Here is a 22,088-nt window from a genome sequence, read left to right on the forward strand (position 1 = left end):
AGGGAGGGGGAGCTGAGGGGCCCGAGCCGCCGGCGGAAACCACAGAGGTAGAGTCGGGACGGCGCGGGGAGGAGCGGAGCACGGAGGGGGCGATGCTGATCTAGGGAGGGGACGCGCGGCGCCGGCGGCGGAGTCCGCGGAGGGGTCGGCCTGCCCCGCGCCCCGCAGCCCCGCAGCCCTGCGCCCAGCGCCCCGCGCCCCGCAGCCCCCCGCCCCAGCCCCCGCCCCGGGGAGCTGCGCTGCCCGCCCCCCCACCTCGCCTCCTCGCGTCCCCGGGCTCCGCGCCTCCTCCCGGCTCCCGAGCCCGGTGGGACCTGCTCCCCGGGAGATGCGGTGAGCGGCGGCCGGCAGCCGGGGCGCCCCGACCCGCGGGCCCCATGAGCGCCTCCCCCTGCAGACCCAGGTAAGAACTTCTCCACCTTCCTGGGCTCCCGGGAGGAGGCAGGACCACGCCTGGGTGCTGGGTGCTGGAGGGGGGGGGGGCTGAGGATGGGGAAGCCCCGGGGGAAATGGGGGCTCTGGAAGCGTTGGGGTGGGGGGTGAGGGGTGCTCTTCCATCTCTGAATCTTGAGCGCAACCTCCAAGTTACCAGAGGGCACGGTAAAGCTATTAACATGGATCGTGGCCTGGCTGTGCTGTCCATTCCTGAGAGTTGGTGTCCCGGGGAAACCCCCGGATAGGCCGCCTCCCCCCCCCCCCCCCTCGGAATTTCCAGGGGTGGCTAAGCTGGCTTCTCTCTCCATTCAGTCCTGGAGATGCGCTCAGGCAAGTGGTGCGGCAGGGCCTGAGTCTCCTCCTCTCCGGCTTTCTGGCAAAAGTTCGCCCCCGGGGACCCTGGCTTGCCCGGCTCTGGGGGGTGCTTCGCTCACCCCACCAGACCACCCCCATCCATTTTACGCCGATTTTCCTTATGTTGTAGAAGTCCAAGATTTGGGAGAAAGAGTGGACATCATGGGGTTTATCGAAGGTGCCTATTTAAGACTAGGGAGAGGTTCTTGTTTATCCCCATCTCCTCCCACAGTGGAGATGGAGGGTCTAGCAATTGGAGGAACTCCTGCATTGGACCTCACGATGCATGGAGTCCCCCATTCCAGAAGAACTGGCTTTACTTTTCTGGAGGAGACAAGGAGATGAGAGGCTGTGGCCATTAGCATGAAGTCCTTTGAGCCCAAACAACTTGTTGGCACCCTCAGCCGACCTCCTGCCTGGAGAAGCCTCATTCCTCAGGAAGTCCCTTAGCTGAGTACATGGCTCCAAGGCCACCCATGAACAAGCAAGCACCTGATAGCATGCTCCCAGGCTCTGCGTTCTGGTGGGCCTGGAGCAGTTGGAGGGGGGTGACCAGAACTGAAGACGGGGTGGAAGGATTGTGCACATCACATACACTTGGAAGATCCCTGGCTTTATACAAGGAAGTTAAAAAAAAAAAAAAAAAACTTGTAAAAAATATAATAAAATGTTTTCATGACAGTAGCAGATGTAAAACTCCCACTACTCTGGGAGAGGATAAAGAAATTTGTGCAGGGGGCTGAGCTGTCTCCTCTGCCAGTGCTTATGTGGGCACATCACCTCTCGGAGATACAGAGAGGGTTTTATGGAGGAGGAGCTCTCAGCCTGGGGGCTTTTCAAGAGGGACATATTTCAGCTGGGGCTCCCTCTTTGAGTTCAGGAAGCCAATATTGGAAATAAGTTGGAAATGTTGCTTTCCCCATCCCCCCACCCCAAAATACCACTTTGCTCCTCATCTGCTCTTGAGGCTAACCGTAGACCAGGCACAACAAAGAGAGGCATCCACGCTGCTGATTTTGTATGAGCTGACCTTTTTTTTTTTTTTTTAAACAGTGTTTAGAGGGTTAGAGGGCAAAATACAAACCTATGTCTCCTGTGTGAGCAATTCAGTCTTGTGCTCTGGGTGAGGTTAGCATTTATTCCCTCCGTTCAGTGGTGCCTCTGCCTTTCCTTCCTGGAAGATCATGTCTCTCTTGCTTATACCCAGTGTCCCTAGCCATGGCACCTTCCCTGCTGCTTGAAATGAACTGACTGCCTTTGATGGTGTGCAGTTAGGCCACTGGTGAGGTCACCAGTGTTTGTCCGAAGCCCACCCTCCCTTGGCTCATTTACTTTGTAACTTGCTCAAAAGATCTTGTCCTCAACTTACAATGTGGCCAAGAGCTCTGCTGGGCGTCATCATCAGTCTTCAGGAGACCAGGTCCCCGAAGGGCACGTGGAAGTCCTGGTTTCCCCTGTCCACACCCAAAGGCTGTTTGGTTGTGGAGATTTGGGGCTGGGCTTTGGTGTTAGTGTTAGAAAAGAAACTGGTATGAGCAACTGATCAATACGTAGCCAAACTGGGGTGTTGGGATATAGCACCCCGATGTGACACTGTCACCAAATATGAGTGCCTTACTTGGTTGCTTGTCCAGATGTAGTCAAGGATCGCAGGCCTTGAATAAAATCACATCTTTATAGGGTGATTACTTTATAAAGATGGTCCCTGCTGCCCCCTTATTCCAGCCTTTGCTTTTGGACCTTAGCAGTCCTTTGATGTCTTTGTTTGTAGATTAGCTCACTGTTGGTTCCCTGTCAGGGCTTCCCCATCAGACACATCTGTAGTCTGTACACTTGTACCCGAAAAGCCAGCCCCAGGGCTGCAGGTGCACTCCACAGGGGTTTTCACTGCTCTGCTCCCACTGCCTGCTGCTTGTACACAGGTGGCATGTGGCTGACTCTTTGGGCTGCTGTTTACAATTTTGCTATGAATTATCACCCATTCCACTTGCCCTGATGTGGGGTTGCTATCTCTTGGGGTGCCTGCTACAGTTTATATTGTTTTGATTTTCATTGTTCTTTCAGCTTGATCAGGATCTTTTCTTTCTTCTCTCCTTTCCCCTTTTTGCATCTGTGGATTGGTACATTTCATTTTCTGTCGAGGCCTGATTACTCTTCAAATTGTGCTAAAATCATCATTTCCTTGATTTGATCCAAACCCTAATAAGCCCAAAGCAGAAACACCGCACGTATCTTTTAGATGCTGCAGTTCCACACACCCTTTACTTTGGTACAGAAGAGGCTCTGGCTTCTAAGGGATGGCCCAGTACCCACTGTGCTTTGTTCCTGGTGGGTATGCCTTGCACGTCTGTGCAAGGAATAACATTGCCGATAAGGAGCAGGAGGGTTGAAACAGTGTCATAGCAAAGAGTGTGAGCGTGTGTGTGTGTGTGTGTGTGTGTGTGTGTGTTTTAGGAAATGGGATCCTGAGTAGGCTTATGCCATTAGGAGGGTCACCTTCATTTCTTGAAGCCTTATTTTGTGTGTGTAGCAATCGAGTTCTTTGGAGAAGGGAACACATGGCAGTGGACTCGAGTATAGATCTGTAAGATAGGAATGATAATAGGAACATAAGTTGGTGTCTAGAGAGGGTTGACAGTGATGAATCTGTGAGTCAGTTGTCCACTAACCTTTTGTGTTAGGCTTTCCTGAAACCAGCCCTGAAGTTCTGTCTTCAGAGAAGGTTGCTGGTGATCCACAGTAGGGAAGAAGGATAGCTCCTGTAGTTCATGGATACCACTGGCAAGGAGCCCATTCCAGGCATAGTGAATGAGCTGAACAGGTAGTTCCAGCAGCATATTAATGGTCATATTAATAGAAACAACCCAAATGCTTTGGTTTGGAAGTAGGTCAAATAGTGAGACCTTTCTGAGACCCCAGTAGGCAGGAAGCAGGAAGCACCTTGCCACCCTCAGCACCTATGTGACCTTTTGGCACAGCTCTGGAACCCCCGGGAAAAGAAATGGTCCCTTCCTGAGCCTGAGCTGTAGTAAGGCCAATGCGGAGGTGGCTATGGGCTTCAAAGAGCAGAAATGGATAGTGCACCTGGAACATTTATTTTGTAATGAGCTTCAAAATATTAAAAATTGCTTTGTCCAAAACCCAAGACCAGGGAGATACCACTTGTCTGCTCACCCCCACCAGGAGTTAGCTGTAGAGCTCAACAAATAATAAACGGATCTGGCTAGACTGAAGGGGCGTGAAGAGAGACAGCCCCTACAGCCCGTCTCCCACTTAATCTAACTGATCTCAGAAATCTCATAGTCACATTTTCAGTGTGTGGGACCTGGGGAAGGAGAGCAATTTCTGGAAAAGTCTGTGAGACCCGGGGAGTCTGAAGTCCAACTGCTCCAGAAGGCCAGCGTGGTCTAGGTGAGGCCTTTGGGGGCAAACAGGGTCCCTGGGAAGGAGAAGAAGAAAAATGATGCAGGTGGGGAGGGTGCGGCAGCAGAGAGAGGAGGCTGATGGAGTGGAAGGAAAGTGCAGAAAAAGGTGAAAGAGGGAAAAGAGAAGATGAGGGAAGGCAGTACCTTGTTTGCAGGTTCATTTTCTTTCCATTTTCCTCTGGTGGAGGGAGAAAACCGACGATCTGGCCTAGCAGCGTGGTTTTTGTGCTCCTGGAGCCTTCTCATTGAAGCTGTCAAGCCTCAACCCTCCACGGCAGCTCCTATTTTTACACTTTGCAGAATTGAAATTAAACAAATGACCCCGTGATGGCGTGTTCATGAAGATTTTATCCAGCACACCCACACAGCCAGTGCTGGGGTGGTGAAGATTTAGCATAATATTCCATTTAATCAGATAAGAAGGCATCCTCCAGAGAAGCCCGGGGCTTTGATAACAGCCTATGAAGAGCTGCTTTGATGAGGGTGGGCAGAAGCCAGAAAGGAACCTTGTTCCCTGGCTTGGTTGGGCTTGTTGTAGGAAGAATTCCAGTTAACTGGATTTTGGAGGAGCTTAGCATTTCCCCTCCCATACTCTTTTTTTTTTTTTTTTTCCTGGCACTGGGTTTGATTCCAGCCTTTGTGAGACTTCTTGGTTCGTTTCTCCTTGGAGATCTCACCAAATGCGAAAGAAAGTATTCACTTTGGCTGAACTCGCCCCGAGTGGAAACCTTGCTTAGAATCTAGGCACTCGCCCTATTTGTTGGCCTGGTCAGGGAAGCTCACGGGTACTGTGCTGGTGTTACAGCGTGTAGGCAGCAAGAATAAGGACATTGTACATCTCGTACTTGGTTAGAAGTTGGAGCAGATAATGGTTTCTTGGTTTAGACATGGACTCCGCTCCTTAAGCCCCAGGAGATTTAGTCGCAATTAAATGCCTGCCCCTGGCACATAACCATTCTTTTGGAGGAAAGAAAAACAACAATGCATGTTAAGGGGACCAATTAATAAGACAGGGTTGGTTGGCTAGATGTAAAAATGCAACAGTCTTCTAAAGGCTTGTCACTCCCGTGCACATATTGGTGTTTAATAAGCTACTTATGGGCTCTTATCCCTTAGATGTTGAATGTTTGTATGATTCTCTACCTGTTAACTCCTAAAGTGCTGATTTGACAAGATCCAGCAATAGAGGCTGGATAGCAAGACTGCTGTGGAATCGGTTCTGACTTCAAAAAGAGCTGTGGATTGGACAGAATGACTCAGAAGGAGCTCTTTCTGCTGGCTAGTCTTGTAGAAGCTGATCTTTCCCTCCAGAACCAAATAGGCTTACTAGTCAGAGAACATTCCCTGCAGTGACTATAAAAAGGTATCCCCATCTCTGACGCAGAGAGTGATTGAAAGCATTGACATGAGCCATATGGGTGTATGTTCAAAGATCCGAGGAAATGAAGGATTGACAGTCCATTAAGACAGAAGCAGAAGCCAGTTTCCTTCCCTGCCCTCCAGTCCAGCAGCCTTGTGTGTTTTCTTTCCGAGTTCTTTCTTCCTGGCTATCTGGTTCAGGCAGTTTGTATGGCATGGCTTTGTAGCCAAGGAAACTTCTTACGCATCTTAGAGAAAAAGGAAAAAGAGATAAACCCAAGTCAAGACTTCCTTTACGACTGTGTCAAGTTCAAAGGATGGCCTCCCAGGTGTAAAGCCTCTGTCCATCACTCAGGTCTCTCAGCCCAGTGGTACACGATTGCACAGTGTCCATCTTATAGCCACTGGAGCCAGAAACGAATGTCCCCACCATTGCTTGGTCATATGTTTTCCTCAGACTTCTATACTTGGACTCTGAGCCTCTTCATGCTCCAGTCTTTATTTTAATGAATCTCCAGAATGAGCTTCTCAACTTGTTTGTCAGTAGAGAGCTTACCCAAGGTCTTTATCCAAATATTTTCCCTTTCCTGGTGAGGATGACATAGCTAGCTATCTCGCAGGAGTATGGACAGTTAAAAAGAAAAGCATCTTGAGCCCTTCGTTATTATTATTACTGCTGAAATATCATTGGTATCATGTGTTACTGAGCACAGAGCTCTTTTGTTATGCAGAATTATTATTATCTGCATTCTATAGTTGCGGAGACCGGGACTAGAGACACAATGCCCAAGATCACAAAGGCAGGAAGTGGTAAAGTCAGGACTCCAAACCAATGTTCTATTTTAAAATACTGTGATCTATTCTTAAATACTGTTCTCGAATATTATGATACCATTCTTTGTCTTGTGGATTCCACCCTAAATTTTCAATGTCCTCTTTTTGTCCATAGCCTTCTCCCATGATCTGTTATTAGTTCTTTATCTCTGCAGGTAAGGGGTATATAAGCATCTCTTTGCAGTTTGGGACACAAAGAGATTCCTTAAAATATAGATACCTATGCAAACCTAATTAAAGGACTTTAGAACAAAGAAGTAGACTGTTATATTCCTTGGCACCTCCTGCCTTCTTTTTATGTTTTGGTATATTAATCACTGCCAAATTTTCTTGACATTTAAGTCAAAGAAAATGCTGAATGAAAGTTATATGCATTATATCTACTCCTTATAACTGCAATACCCCTCCTTTTCTTGTAGATTACCCTGAAGGAAGAGTCCTGCCCCATAGCCTGATCCAGCTCAATCAGTGGCTAAATAAATTTCTGTAAGGCAAAGAAAGTATAGCAGAATTTGAGGGAAATTGCCACTTCCAAAAGAGAGCCAGGCAAGTCCCTTAGGATTCAAATCTCTGTAAATCCGTCTTTTGAGTTCTTTCTTCATCTTGGCTGAGGCCATTCCATCCATTTGAACTCAGTTGGCAACAATCAATAGAGAGTGTTGATTTCTGGTCCTGGCTGGTGTTCTGCATGCATGAGCTTCCTGTTATTTGTCTGAAAGAGTATAAACCCAGGTAAAATAAGGCTGTGCTGATGGCTTTATTTAGCAGCTAGACCAGCCCAAGCTTGAATGATACATTTTGGCTTGTCAAGAAGTAGGAACAGGTTAGCAGGGATGGCACGTCTGTGTTCTTAGAGTGTTTGCCCAACCGTGGATGGGATGAGAGGATTTATAAAACTGAGCTTAAAAGTTAATTTCATCTATTATTTTTTTTTCTCTTAACATATGATCATTCTTAACACATCTGGATGCTGTAGGAACCAGAGCTTAATGGTAGTACTAGGTTTTGACTCTTCTATCTGAAGCCTGATCTCTCTTAGCAACAGCCAAATTTAATTTGGGGGATTGAGATTTTGAGCTGTCTTGTATACCTGCATTAAAATCATGGTGCTACAATCATGTTCTGATAACTGATTCTGGGAGAGGATAAAAAGTAGTACAAACAGACTGAAATAGGAAAGTGAAGAATCCAGACATTTGCACTTTTTATGGAGTTTATTCCTGCGTGAGCAGTGGAGAGAAATGAGTTGATGGATTGGAATCTAGGTTTTCCAGAGCACTGGTGAAGTGTCCTTATCTCTTATTCTTTGCTACCTCGGCATCTCTACCAGCTATGGACAGGATGTAACATGTTCTTACCCCAACTTTATTCTGTTCTTGTTTATTTCTATCCAATTTTTTTAAACCACATCCTCTCTTTATATTCTTGCAACAAACTCATGTTAAACAAGAAACTAGATGAGTATTGAGGATGTGGCGTTGAATAAGATGAGTCTTTCTTCAAAGAGCTCATGGTTTCTAGTGAGGAGGACCAAGTAGAAAAGTCAAAGGCAACTTGTTAACGGCTCTAAAGAGGTAAGAATAAGGTGGTGTGGGAACACCGTGTCCAGAACAGTGAGCAGAACAGCTCAGGTCAATTGGAGAAAGCTCGTTCAGAAAAGGGTATAGTTGAGCCGGTTTTTAATAGGCAAGGAGGCATGGTCCAGATGGAGAAGGACAAAACCTAGAAGGTGAGGCAGTGAGCCTGGAGCAGCAAGCTGGAGTCAGATCATGAAGGTCCACCTACACCACTTGTACTTAACAGAGGCAGCTGGGAGCCAAGACAGTTTTCAGCAGAAGGGTGAGAAGAACAGATTCATTTTTTAAGGATGGTAGCCGACAGCAATGCAGAGGGTGAACAGAAACAGGGAGAGTCCAAAGACCTGGTGTCATCAAGGGGCTGCTGAGTAGTCCAGGTGAGATTTGATGGGGCTCTGAATTCTGGCAGGAAAGGTTGGAAGAGAATATCCAGGTTTGAGAATTAGTTTAAAAAAAGAATCCTGAAGATTCAGTAGCCAGTGGATGGTGGAGGCTGAGGGAAGGAAGAGGAGGAGCCAGAGATTACATTAAGCTCCTTGCTCAGTGTTCTCTGAGCTAGGATATTAGCCATAAACTGAGATCTGAAGTACCAGAAAAGAAGGCTTAGTAGATAGAGAAAGTCAAGTAGTCAAGAGAGTGAAATTTGAGCAGAATGAGGATTGGAGTAGATATGTAACGAGTCATTTGTAAAGTTAGCAAAACCAGTGTCAATGACATCATGAAGGAAAATGGGACAGGAGCAAGCTAGTGATATCGCCCAGAGCTTAGGAATTGAAGGCAACAGAGCATTACTGGAGCATTACTCTCAATATTTAGTTAGAGGAGGACATGACAACCTAGCAGTAAGAATGAAAATATTTTTTAAAAGATGAGAATCACTTGAATATGCTTTTCAATAAAAGAGAAACTGCTAGCTTGAAAGGGAAAGATCAAAGAGAAGAGACAACTAAGAGAATGGAGTTCTTGAGAAGTCAGAAGGTAAAGAATCTAACAAAGAAAAGGGGGGGTTTAAATTTGTAGAAGGAAGAATGTCCTAGTATTTATGGCCTGCTAAGCATCATGCTAGGTATCTTATGTTTATTGACTTATTTCATTCTCATTAGAACCCTACAAGGGAAGAGAAGGAGTGTTCTTTTCTTTGGAGGAGGTCAGAAAGTAGCAAAAGGTGAGTGTTACTTTCAGAAGCGCAGATGTGAAGACCCATTGAGAGTAGCTTCAAGTAGTAACTGCTCCTTCCTCTGTGAAAAAGAGGTGAAATCATCTTCTGAGAGTAGAGAGTGAGGTAGGGGTCAAAGAAGAAATGGAAAACTTTCCAAGTGTCAAAATTATTGACTGCAGACAAGCAGAAGGATTTCCATATGGGCCCAACACCCGTAAAAGTTGGAAGATGTACTTGTGATGGCACCATTGTCTCCATCCTCGTCTTCCCGGGCGCAGGGCAGAGCAAGCAGCTGGTTGGGTTTCTCTTGGGGAGGAGATGTATCACATGGGTTTGGCAAAACCAAAAGGCGTTGACAGTGCTGTTGAGACTATTATCAAGGAAGGGAACCTAGAGGCAAGTAAAGCTAGAAGGTGGCAGATTCGCTGGCAGAAGACAGAGAAGGGACTTAAGGGAGGAGTGGAATGAGAAATTTCAGAGGATTGGAGGTTGAGATTGTGAAGATCTCAGCTGACATCTGGATAAAAGGGTGTTTCAGCAGGATGCTTGTCAGTGACCACCTACCTTAACTCAGCATTGTCTTATTTGTATGCTCAAAGCTAGAGTTGTTTATTGTTGGAGGGGTGATCCAAGAAGGGCTGTGAACTTCAACGTTGGATGGTCCCCATCCATCTGCGGTGGGTTAGGTGTGGCCTCTCTGGGAACAGAGTGCTGTGCTAGATCTAGACTCCTCGGGTCTCTGGGGCAGAGCCCGAATATCAGGTATTTTGAAGAACATCTAAAACATGTGACTGTAGCCTCTTTCCACCTGGGACTTTTGAAAGTCCAAGCCACAGTTTTGTTTTTTGAGTTTTTCTTTAACGGGCTCTATTATTTTACTTTATGTCATCAAATCCTTCCAGAGAACATTTTCTGCTTCTCAGTTCATGAACTTTTAGGTTCACAAAATTTTCTGGGCCAATCCCCACACACCATTCCAGCCAGGTAACATAATGGCTTCCATTTTCATCCAATCTGGCATATCAGAGGGGCTGATTCATCACTAGGCCACATGCTTCCTACCAGTGTTGTCACCAGAAGCTAAGTGTATGATGGGCCTGCTGAGGCAGACAAAGGATCTTTTTGTCATGGAGGGAACAGCACCAGCAGGTGATGAGCCCTGCCTGTCTGGCCGTTTCTGACGTGTTCTGTTAGAGTTCTCTATGGTTTGTCTATCTGGGTGCTCTGTCCCCATCTGCCCCCCCCACCCCCGCCTGCCACCCTCAGACTCAGCCTCAGGCTCTCTGTTTCTAGATGTTGTTGGCTAGATTGTCATAACATCCATAGTTTGGTGCAACTGCACATCTCTGTTCTGCACACAGAAACCAAAAGAACACGATCTTTAGGTACCTGTGAACAATTGGTGTTATAAAAAAAAAAAAAAGCTTTAGGAGTCAGGAAAAAATGTTCCAGCTGTTTTTTATCTGCCTGTTTATTTGTTCACCTCAATTACAGAGCACTGAAGCAAGGTTTTATTTTAATTTTCTAAAGATTTTATTTATTTATTCACGAGAGACACAGAGAGAGGCAGAGACACAGGCAGAGGGAGAAGCAGGATCCCTGTGGGGAGCCTGGTGCGGAACTTGATCCCAGGACCCCAGGATCACACCCTGAGCCAAAAGCAGATGCTCAGCCACTGAGCCACCCAGGTGCTCCTGAGACAGGGTTTGAAAACATCTTTTCTAGGTCAGTCAGCTGTCCTTCCTTACAGCTTGTTCTGGTTTCTTCCAAGGATGTTACAGTGGCAGATTAAATGCAGGGCTTCAATGTAGACAGCAAACACAATTACCCAGGCAATAATCTGTTAATGTGTCCTTCTAAAGATTCAGTCATTACTTAGCTTTATGGTGAGCTCTGGATAAGAAATATTAAGAATTAAGATGTCTGTTGCCTTCTGCAGCTTCACTTTTATGGATTCCTGGCTGTTTAGGGGCCTAGAATCATCTCATTTAGCCTTTTACAGAGGAGGAGAATGAAACCCAGAGAAAAATCCATCATCCAAGTCCATAAATTTGGTTAGTGGCAGATCTGGGACTAGCACCCCCACTTCTTGACATAGAACTTAGTGTTAGCAATTTAATCTCCAGTTGCTGGAGAAGGATATTTTAGGTGATATTTTGAGTGGAATGGTGTTCCACTTAGTTGACAGCTTGTGGGGGCAGCCTGTAAAGTTTTCTGGTCCTCAGTTTGCCTTATATACAGATTATCTTGTAAGGATTTATGCTGCACCTGATGGAGGGACAAGGGGGCTGAATCGATTGCCGCCTTCCCTCGTTGTACGGTGGGTATGTGCATAAGAGAGAGTAATTTGAACGGGTGAACTCTGTTGTGCCACTACACATTTAAAACTCATGTGTGTGTGACTAGCAAATAAAAATTGATCTTCTGATTGTTTATAGCATATCATCCTACATTAACAGGAAAACATATTTTTAAAAGATTTTATGTATTCATTTTTATTTGGGGGAGGGTGTGAGCAGGAGGAGGGCAGAGGGAGAATTCCAAGCAGATTCCTTGCTGAGCATGGAGTCTGACGCAAGGCTCAGTCTCTCAACCCTGAGATCGTGACCTGAGCAGAAACCTAGAGTTGAATGCTCAACCAACTGAGCTACCCAGGAGCTCCAACAGGCAAAGATTTGTGTTGAAAATTGAGAACTGACCCTTTCTAAAAGATTATTGGTCTCTTATGCAGAGGCAAGAACCACATAAAGCAACAGTAGATGTTATCTTGTCTTATAGGTAGAAGGTTTGATGGTGTGGATGAATTTGCCATCACGTGGGCATGGATTTCCCAGACTGCCAATTATCAGTCACTTGGCTTCTGGCCTGCTAAGATGTGGCACAGACTGTGTGTGACCTGCCCTAGTGGGGAGACCTGAATCAGTGCTTGCCCTTTAGGAAGAAGTGGAAGTGCTCCCAGGTCACTACTCTGGGCCCTGTTGGTCACTTTGGTGTATTAGATGCCTAGGGCTACAGAAGCTGTAGCTTCTAAGCAAGTGCCCCTAACTCTGGGATTTGTGTCACTCCACAAGACAAGCATACTAGAAAAGGGTAAAAGAAAACCAAACAACCCAACAAAACATGCTTAGAAAGAAAGGAATCTCCATGGTAGACTCTCTTACCTATGTAGGTGGGAAAAGATCGTTTGACCATCGACAAGAAAATGACTGGGAGCCAATGATGCTGCTCATAAGAAAATTATGGTTGGGTCACATGAGTGGCTCAGTTGGTCAAGCATCTGACTCTTGATTTCAGCTCAGGTCATGCCCTCAGGGTCTTGAGATCAAGCCCCAGGTTAGGCTCCACACTGAGCGTGAAGTCTGCTTGTTCCTCTCCCTTTGCTCCTCTCCTTTCTCTCTCTCTCTCTCAAATAAATAAATCAATCTTTTTTAAAAAAGAAAGTTATGGAAGTCCTCTGAGAAAGTTTCCTGTCTCTGCCTCCCTGGAACATGAGTTAATAAATTCTATTGGAGGGCCCCGAAAGAAATCATACAGGCTCTTTTTGCCAGAGCTTGAGGTGCCTGAGACTTGAGCTATCCAAAACTCACGGTCATTGCGGAGAATTATTTCTTATTTGTTGATTATTTTGCTCTCTGATTTTGCTTCCCCCAGGGAGAATCCCATCTGGACAAAAATACCAGTTAACAGCCATGTAGCCATCCATGTTAATAGCTTTATGGAGTGTGTACTCAGATGTACCAGCCATGAAGAGAAATGTGAGATGTGTAGGTGTTTCAATATATCAGTGGTCCCTGTTCTAAGACTATTTTCCTCTGGTTTGTTCAAATGCGATTAACTGCTTCCAAAATGTTCAACTATATTGTCATCTGGATTGTCCCTGTTATCGGTGTTGTTGTTTCTGTCTGTTCCTAAATTATCATTCGGTAATTCTGTGTTTTGTCTGTCCGATTTCTCCCCTGCCACAGTCAAACTAAATCACATCGTCCAAGGTAGGCCATTGTGTTGTTGAGTCTCAGAGGCAAAAAATGGCAATGCAAAGTAAACACGACTCTACTACTTAAAGCCACCTTCCTCTCTCATAATAAACCACTGTCTCTGTTGAACTTTTAACCGAAACCACAGTCCTGAGCTTCAAGGAGCCATCTCTCAAACACGGGTATTATTAAGGTCCAGAGATTTCTTACCACAGATTTACTATCTTTGGAACGAAAGCTGGAGAGCAGCCTAGCTCACGTCTAATGCAGGAAGGGCAAGTTAAAAACAGTCTTGGCATCCTTCAGATGACTGACCCTACAGACATTATAACCTTCACGTTTTATTTTGATAATAGCTTCCTGATGCCCTTATCTGCCATTTGGCTTAATTATTGCAAAGCAACAATCAGTGACCCTCTCCTCTTATTTCCAGATCACCCCAGTGTAAAGCTAATGGGCTCTCACTCTGTGCTCAGTACTCAGACCTTGAGATGACAGATGTGGAAGAAACAATCCCAAAAATGAGCTATATTAAAACATAATTTAAGGTTCTCTTGCTGGGTTGCCATAGTTTAGGGGGGGCCTGATGGTGACTGTCTTCCCCAGTGTCCTTTAGAACAGGGAAGTATCCTTCCATGTGTGAGCTTCCTTCAAAGTAGTTATGGGGTTCCAATAAGAGATATTCATTTCACCTTGGCATTGATCCAGGTCTAATCTATTGTCTGAAGAATCATCATCTTCATTATTTTTTCTGCAGTCTTTTATTGAAACTTTCACCATGTGCCAAACGCCATGCTAAGCACAGTACATTCCTGATCTCACTTAGCTCACTCCACCACCATGAGTCAGTACTATTAATTTCTCAATTTTATAGACAAGGAAACCAAGACTTAGGACACAGTGACCTCTCAAGGTTATTTTACTAGTGTTAAGAGCTGGGATTCAAGCGTAGCTCTGGCTTCAAGCCTGATCTTCCAATACAGCTATGTTAAATGAAACCAAGCTGTCAGAAACTGTTTAGCAGACATGTAGGGACTTGATTAGGTTTATGGTGGTGGGGGTTGGAAAGAGGCATAAGATACCTCCCAGTCCCTCGTGGCTTCAAATGACGTTGGGCATGAAGTTATTTTAAAAATAACTAACAATACACTAAATGTTCATTATGTGGAACATAAGAAATTATATATTAATAAGGAAAAGGTCTTGAAGAAGGTGAGATTCACACTGGGCCTTGAACAGTAGACAAGACTTACATAGATGAAAAATCAAGAGGAAAAGCATTTCACACAAGGGAGACAATGTGGACAAATCCTAAAAATGAGCAAGTACGAGGCACGTTATCGTGTTGAAGGGTGAAGGATGGTCGGGGTGGGTAGAGTTATCCAGGAAGTGAGGTATTTGTGTCCTCATTTGTTTGGTCAACAGATATTTATAGAGTGTGTTTACTACATGGAGGTATTCTGTAGAAGAAGAATGAGAGATGAGGTTGAAAAGGTAGAGTCGAGTCTTACTGATATCAAGTTCAGGAGCTGGGACTTGACTTGTGGACACAAAATTTATGATCACTAATCTGGGAACTGTAGGTGTTTCAAAACCTTCTCTGGAAAAGCTCCAAACTAGTCATCTCTAGTCCTGTCCCCGCACGCCCCCCCCCCCCCAGGTTTTTTCTGGACTTCACATTGGAGGCTGGGAATTCCTCTGACAAAGACATCCACTTGTCTGTATGGAGAATGCCTGTGTTTTAGGGAACAGGGGAAGAAGGAAAGTCAAAGGACAGATTGGGGAATTAGGCTGCTGTCATGTCACCGATGCTCAGAAGGAGAGTGTGAAGAAAGTATAGAGGGAAAGGGGTCATGGGTGTTAAAGAGAAGATGAAATTATAGACCAAGAGAGATTTGAGGCTTTGAATGTGATAATTAAATTTGATGATTGGTCTATCACTGATGGTGGAGAGCACATTTCAGGGGTGTGCTGAGGACAATAACCCTATTGCAGGAGATTACTGAGTAAAAGGAGAGATGATCGTCACAGTAGTCGAGATGGCTCATTTTACAAGTTCAGTAGCCAAAGGAAAAGAAACAAAGATAACAGCAGGGGCACATAATTGATCGAAGTTTAGGAATATTTTTCCTCAAAATGGCAATTTGGAGCTCTAAGATATGGACAGAGGAAGAAATGAAAGAAATTGGAAATGAAGGATATAACCGAGGGAACTAACTCTTCTGTCCACTGGGATTTTGTAGCATTGTGTTCTAACGATAGCTGGATGGCTAGTACTTTCAAATACTGGATAGTCGTATTGGCACAGTTATTGTGGCCTTTCCATATCCCCCACTGAGTTCTCTATCCTTAAACCATAAGCCTATATCATCCTTAAACCCGTCTGCTACTGGATGGTGACTGGGTTTCAGTGACTGTCAATATATCTATTTTCTCAAGGAGATGGGTTTCTGGTTGAGTGTGCTTACAAGCCCTTAAATTTCTGTCTCTTTGGCTGTTTTTCTTTAGTTTTCCATCCTTGTGACCTAGGACTTTTGGATTCCTAAAGTTTTTCTGTTTTATATGGATGGATGGATGGATGGATGGATGGATGGATGAGTGAATGAATAAAAGCAAATTTGACACAAAGATTCATCCACGCAGGAACATATATGTATGCTTGTGTATGTACACACATCGAAACACATGTATTTCAACATTTAACTACAGAGCAGCTACTATGTGCCAGATACTGTGTCAAGTGTTAGGATTGCAGAGACAAGTAAAGTCATAGGACTTGCTGTCAGAGATGTTCACTCTTTGGGGAAGAAGTCAAATTTGCAAATGGACACTTTATGTCTGAAATGATTAGGGCCAAGACGGGCGTATGTCCAGGTGCTATTGTAATAAAAGAGGGTCACTCAGCCCTGCCTGGGAGTGTAGAGAAAAGTTTTCTGGAGGAGGTGATGCTTAAGCAATTATATTTTGAAGGATAAGTGAAAGCAGGCAGAGAAAAGCTAAGTAAAGCCATGGGACATCAAAAAAAGTGTGGTTTTTATAGAAAACACTGTTATTTTGGAGTTATCAGAGTGCCAAGTAAGAAGGATGGCTTGAGGCAGATGTGCTTGGGTAGGAGCCCAATGTAAGAGGATTGGAGACCTTGGATGCTATGCTGAGATCCTTTCACTTTGTTCCAAAGACAGTGGGAAGCTGTGAGGATTTTAAGCAGGGTAGCACCATAATCATATTTATGTGCCGATCTATCAAGTTGCAAATGATTGATTCAAGAGAGTCATTCAATTAAAAATGTCTTTGGCTACAATTTGCTGAAAACCAAACTAATAGCAGCTTAAATATGTGATGATCTTTTTTATGCAAGGAGTCCAGAGAAAGCTGGTTGCTGGCATTGGTTTAGACACCTGACCATGCAGTCAAGGACCTAGGCTCATTTTCACTACACTGTCCTCACCCTTTTTGCTTTTGATCCTCATGCTGTGACTTCATGGTCACCAGAAGGCTGTTACTGCACAGGTACCATGATCATGTTCAAGGTGGAAAGAAGGGGAATATGGTGGTACCCACAGTGTCTGCCCCCTTTCAAGGAGGCACAGGTTCTCCCAGAAGCTTTACAGTACACTTTCCTTCATATCTCATGGACCAGACATGGAAGAAGTCCTCACTGGCTGCAAAGGAGGCTGGGACAAAGCACTTATTCTTTCTAGCTTGCATAAGAAGGAAGGGCAAAGAACAAAAGGCATTTGAATTGAGTGTTGAGTTAGCCAACCAATAGCACATGTCACGCACATCTATCTCTAGTAGGCGTAGAGATTGGGACTGTCTTCCCGTAAATAACATCCTACGCCAGACAGTGAAGGAGGCAAAGTACCTAACTCAGAGCCCAACAGTCAATGTGTGTTGTAGCTTTTAGAAGAGAAAAAGCCGGAGGAAGAAGAACCCTGCGAGTTGGGTGCCATTAGCATAGTTTGTGGCCTGAGTATCATAAGGGCCTTCTCCTCCTTCTCCTGCTACTGCAGGAGCCAGTAGATATCTGGCTCATCCCCAGGTTGGTTGGGGAAAATTGACAAAATCCAGCTTTCTGCCATGGAATCGAATTCTCTTCTACCTCTTTAAGTGCCTCATTATCAATCAATCATCAATCAACCAACCAATCATCGTTATTTATTCCCAGGCTGGAATTATGCTAGCCGCTGTTGGGGGATATCCAGGATGGAGTTTAGGAGGTGACAGTAGAAGAATAAGAACCAGGTCATCCTTCAAGTAGCTTATGCTCTCTGCATGGAACAATTTACAGCAGTATAAGGGAAGACAGGTGCGCATGCTTCTAGCTTGGTAGAGCGTGTCAACAGCCCAGCCCTGGGCCTCAGGGCTCCTGCAGATTGGGTTTTACAGATTCCAGATCTGTGCTACTCTCGAAAGCACCTCTCTCAGCAGTGCTTTGCAGGGTTGGCTGGCTGGTCTGCCTCATGCATACATGTCAGGAATCAGTGTTTGGCCTGCAGCCAACCCCTGTCCCCCGTGCCTTCACAGGTACATGCACTCTTGCTGGAGTATGTTCTGTCTCCAGCCCCTCTTCCCTAGCCAGCACGTCAGAAGGAAAGAGAACAGCTCTGCCATAGCCATTGTACTGCTTTATTTCTAAATTTGAAGAAAAAAAAAAACCCAAAGCAATATCAGCAGCATTACAAAAATATTTGGAGAAAAATGGACAATCACCTATAATTCTACCTCCCTAATATAATCACGGTATCTTATAGTTTTAGTGTGGAAAGAATGGGGTGTTTTTTTGCATGCTTGTAATCAGGGAGTGAGTACAATTGTGCATTCTGCTTTATTTACAGAGTGAGAGCTCATAAAAATGTGTTGAGTAAATGAATATTGATGTGTAGTCTTCACAAGAACAAGATGTACCACCTCATGCCCATTGTTGTTACTATACATTGTTTTCCATTTTCTCTATTTGAATGGAGATGGGGGCAATGGAGGTTTTCTAATGAGCACTTTTATAGTCTGGCCTTTGAGGCCTGGTATAGACAATAGGAAAATTCTTAGCATGGGATCAGAAGACTTCCTGGTGGGCAGGGGAGAGATAAGGATCACTGTATTCCCATTCATCCCCAGCAGGAAGCATCTTAAATGCAAAGACCTTCTCTCTCTTCATGACCACAGGCACAATTCTCTTTTTTGTTTCTCTTTATCCAAATTTTTTTTAAAGACTTTATTTATTCATAGAGACAGAGAGAGAGAGAGAGAGGCAGAGACGCAGGCAGAGAGAGAAGCAGGCACCATGCAGAGAGCCTGACATGGGACTTGATCCAGGGTCTCCAGGATCACGCCTGGGCTGCAGGCGTCGCTAAACCGCTGTGCCACTGGGGCTACCCTCTTTATCCAAATCTTGGCCTTTTTATCTGGAGGCTTTTCAAAGAAGGGGAATTTTCTTGGTTAAGGGGGTGGGGAGCAGTTCGACCAAATCCTTGGAATCTGAATTGTCTCCTCTCAGGGATTATGTCTGCGTTGCTATTCCTGCTCACTCTGTGACCCCAAGTCGTTGCTGTGTTTTCCAACTGCCATGGAATTTTGGAAACTCAGTAACAGCTAGTTAACTAAAGGAACACATGCAGAATTGTGGTTCATGATGCATGATTCTTCTAGTTCCATTCTGCAAGTCTTAATTAAACCCACAAAGTTTACAAGGAATTCATTTACGTTAATCAGCATTATCCTTTTCCTCTCTCGTCCAGTCCCGTTTTCTTGAATTGTTCCCAAGAACTGCTCTAAAGGAACACAAGTGTCTGCTTTGACAAACAAACATACTTCCCTTCATCCATCCATTCCTCTTTAGCTCTTGAATTCCTCTGACAGTCAAATAAATAGATCCAATAAGACAAAGTTATTGCATTCATTTCCTTTAAGCTTACTTATCCTGGGAAGCACCTCCTCTGTCTTGTCTGTACACCCCACAGCAGGATGATAGCTGTTATAAAAATCCAAAGATAAATGCCTCAAAACATTGGCAGCCAAATGAATTCCAGAATTTCTCTCACTCGTGCTATTGAATGATCAACCTCCAATCTGATGAGATGTTCTGGATCCACAAAACATTAGACTAAGAGGACAGAGTATGTACTGGGTGCAGGAAAAAGGGAAGTTTTCCCATGAAGCAACTGAGTCCAGGAGAGTCTAATGTGTGACATCCCAGAAATAATGTCGTCTAGAAAGAGGAGAAGGGGACTGTGCTGCTGAGGAAGCCAGACCAGGTCTGGAGAACATTTAAAATAGCAGATGAGGAGGCAAGAAAGCAAGCTCTAAGGGAAGGGGGAATCATCACCATTCTCTGTTTATTAGCTCCTGGCTTTTATTAAGCTCTCACAGAGACCAGTCTGTGAACTGGACATGCTCCCTTGCCCTCTGCCCTCAGGTACCATCCAGAATCGCTGGGAGATAACATACACCTAGATGTGTCAGGGGATCTCTGTTATTCTCTGTATGGAAGGCCCCAAAAGCAGGAACCTGAGAAAATGTATAGGTCTCCAAAGAAAAGACTCACAAAAGATGTTCAGGTCAGATGAAATGGACTGCCTTCCATGGCCATGTCCTCTCAGCAGAAAGGGGGCATCTGCGTGAATGGCAGTTGTTCTGTCACTTTCTATGTGGCTCCTGTGTGTTTTAGAATGAGTATGGAAAAGTGCTTAGCACATGACAGGCACTCAGTGTCTGGTTGTTCCGCTCCCACCCCACTTCCTGCCCCTGCCCCCATTAGCATGGACATGTTTCCTTTCCTGCAGGCTCGGAACCAATGACCCATGTGTTGTAGTGGACAGAACCCTGGTCTATGGCGATAGTTATCACAACTACCACTTAGCATATCCTCTGGGCTAGTGATGTGGTTGAAAGTATGATCTTTCTCATTTACTTCTGAAGACACTAAGGCTTGGAGACACTGATTAACTTGCCCAAGATCATGGAGTTAGTAAGAAGAAGACTTGGCATTAGAACCCAATTTCATTTGACTCCAAAACCTGTGTTTTGTTTTGTTTTGGTTTTTTGTCTTATTCCTATGACATTCTGTCTCACAAAAACTGGAAGAAATTGTTTTGATTTCCAGCTCTGTTGCTTCTTAACTGTTTATTTCATTACTCTGGACCTCAGTTTACTCAGGTGCTCTCTGGCCTCTTTCTAGCTCTTAAGTTCTGTGCATTGTCTAATGCTTGATTTTAAGCAGGACTTTTATCAGCAGAATCATCATCAATCTGGAATATATGGGGGAAGGACAAGAGAAATTCTTCATTCATTTAATTACAATTCATTAATTACTCTTTCTTGAGCGGCCCTGTGGGGATACAGCAGAGACCAAGCTGTCATGGTCTGGCCTTTGGAACTTCCAGGTAGAGCAAGGAAAACAGACCCTGCATATGTTGAAGGCACTGGGTTAACGCAGCAAGATAGCAGCATATGTAGACACTTTTGAGGCTAACTTACATGAACCGGGTTTAGTCAGTGCAATGAACATCTGCATGTGTCCCAGAGCAAGCAAGCAGTGGGGCTTTAACATCAGAGCGGAACAGACATAATGTGCTTCCTGAGTTCAGTCTTCTTTCCTAATACCCCCTTCTCTTCTTTTTTCCTTCTACTCTTTCTCTCACATAACCCAGTTGTGGTGGAGACAGTGGAGGGGCATAAAGCGTTGTGCTACAAAGCCAACAGAGCAGCAAGGGAAGATGGTGGCGAGGAAGAAGCGTTGGAGGAGGGAAGGCTGGGGAGCAAGGTTAGGAGAGGAATGGGATAAGGTAAAACAGTGGCTTATTGTTAAAGCCTATTGTTGAAGATTAAGCACATCTTCTAAGTACTCATCCCAGCAGAAATGGTATAAAAGACCAGGCAGGAGAAAAGGGAAGAAACACAGGTTCGTAGTGTCTCTGCTTTGGAAGGGACGCAATAAGCCAAGAGCTCCAACTTCATCTGATTATTTAACATAAGGCAGACCCTTTGACTGTGCAATAGCCATGGGAGGAGGGGCTTTTGGGTTAGCTGGTTGTTGTTGTTGTTTTTTTTTTTTTTTTTTTTTTGGTAATAAATTTCTGTTGCCTGGCTTTAATTCTCTCCTTCTGGGTTACATTAAGTTGATTAAGTTTTTCCTTTTTCTCCTTCTTTTTCGTGCTTGCTTGCCTGCCTGCCTGCCTGCCTTCAAGTATTTAAAAGTGGTCACCGTGTTTCCCTTATGACTTTACTACTGTATGCTAAATATCCATCCTGGACTTTTTCAGAATCTTTCGCAATCTTTTGATTCTCTATTCCAGCCGCCCTGTTCTCCTCTGTAAGTACTTCAGCTGGTTAGTATTCCCCTGGAAAGTGGCACCCCCAGAACTGAAGTCAGTTGGAAAATAGTGCAGCCCTCTTTTCAGACATATGAATTTGGATGTTGCCCAAGATCAATTTAGATTCTTCTTTTACAGCTGCTTTACTCTATTGACATATATTGCGCTTATAGAAAACTAAATTTGCATACCGTAGATCAGAGAGCTAGAACTTTTCCTAATATACAATCATTTTGCCTACGTTTCCTTATCCTCTTCACAATAATAGAAAAATACTGATGGATGCATTGCTATAGTCAAGATACTCACTGTGTTTGGCAATTCTCTTACCTTTTATCGTAGTCTAATAACTATCCAAAAAAGGCAGTGAAGTTCCTTTGACATTCCTTGGTTCTAGTGAAACTTTGCTGACTGCTATTGGTAACTACTTTGCTTCCTGAATGTTCATAAAATCATGTTATGAAATAATACAGTTCTGTAATTCTTTTTTTTTTTTCAGTTCTGTAATTCTGCTAGAGATCCATTTGAGTTCACTGGTCTATAATTTGTGGAATCTTTCTTTTCCTCTCATTTTTTGAAAATTGGAATAGTTGCCCACTTTCAGTTTTGCATAATCTTTTTTCTTCATAATTACACACACATACACACGTATTCACACA

The 22,088-nt window shown here is 44.5% G+C and overlaps 1 protein-coding gene and 1 long non-coding RNA gene across 2 annotated transcripts in view; one reads left to right on the forward strand and one right to left on the reverse strand.

Moving 5' to 3' along the window:
* Positions 1 to 321: 321 nt before the first annotated feature.
* GRAMD1B (GRAM domain containing 1B) overlaps positions 322 to 22,088 on the forward strand; it is a 234,111-nt gene continuing 212,344 nt past the window's right edge. Inside the window, exon 1 of the mRNA XM_072822431.1 lies at positions 322 to 403. Within this exon, the coding sequence (XP_072678532.1) occupies positions 378 to 403 (26 nt within the window). The 5' untranslated portion in view covers positions 322 to 377. The remainder of the gene's footprint in view (positions 404 to 22,088) is intronic.
* On the reverse strand, positions 3,864 to 4,496 carry LOC140625289 (uncharacterized). Its single transcript, XR_012024646.1, has 2 exons — positions 4,359 to 4,496; positions 3,864 to 4,228 (listed from the first exon to the last, which is right to left on the reverse strand). It is a non-coding gene; the product is annotated as an uncharacterized lncRNA (long non-coding RNA).

Source organism: Canis lupus, chromosome 3 (assembly GCF_048164855.1).
Source record: "Canis lupus baileyi chromosome 3, mCanLup2.hap1, whole genome shotgun sequence".
Classification (NCBI taxonomy): Eukaryota; Metazoa; Chordata; class Mammalia; order Carnivora; family Canidae; genus Canis; species Canis lupus.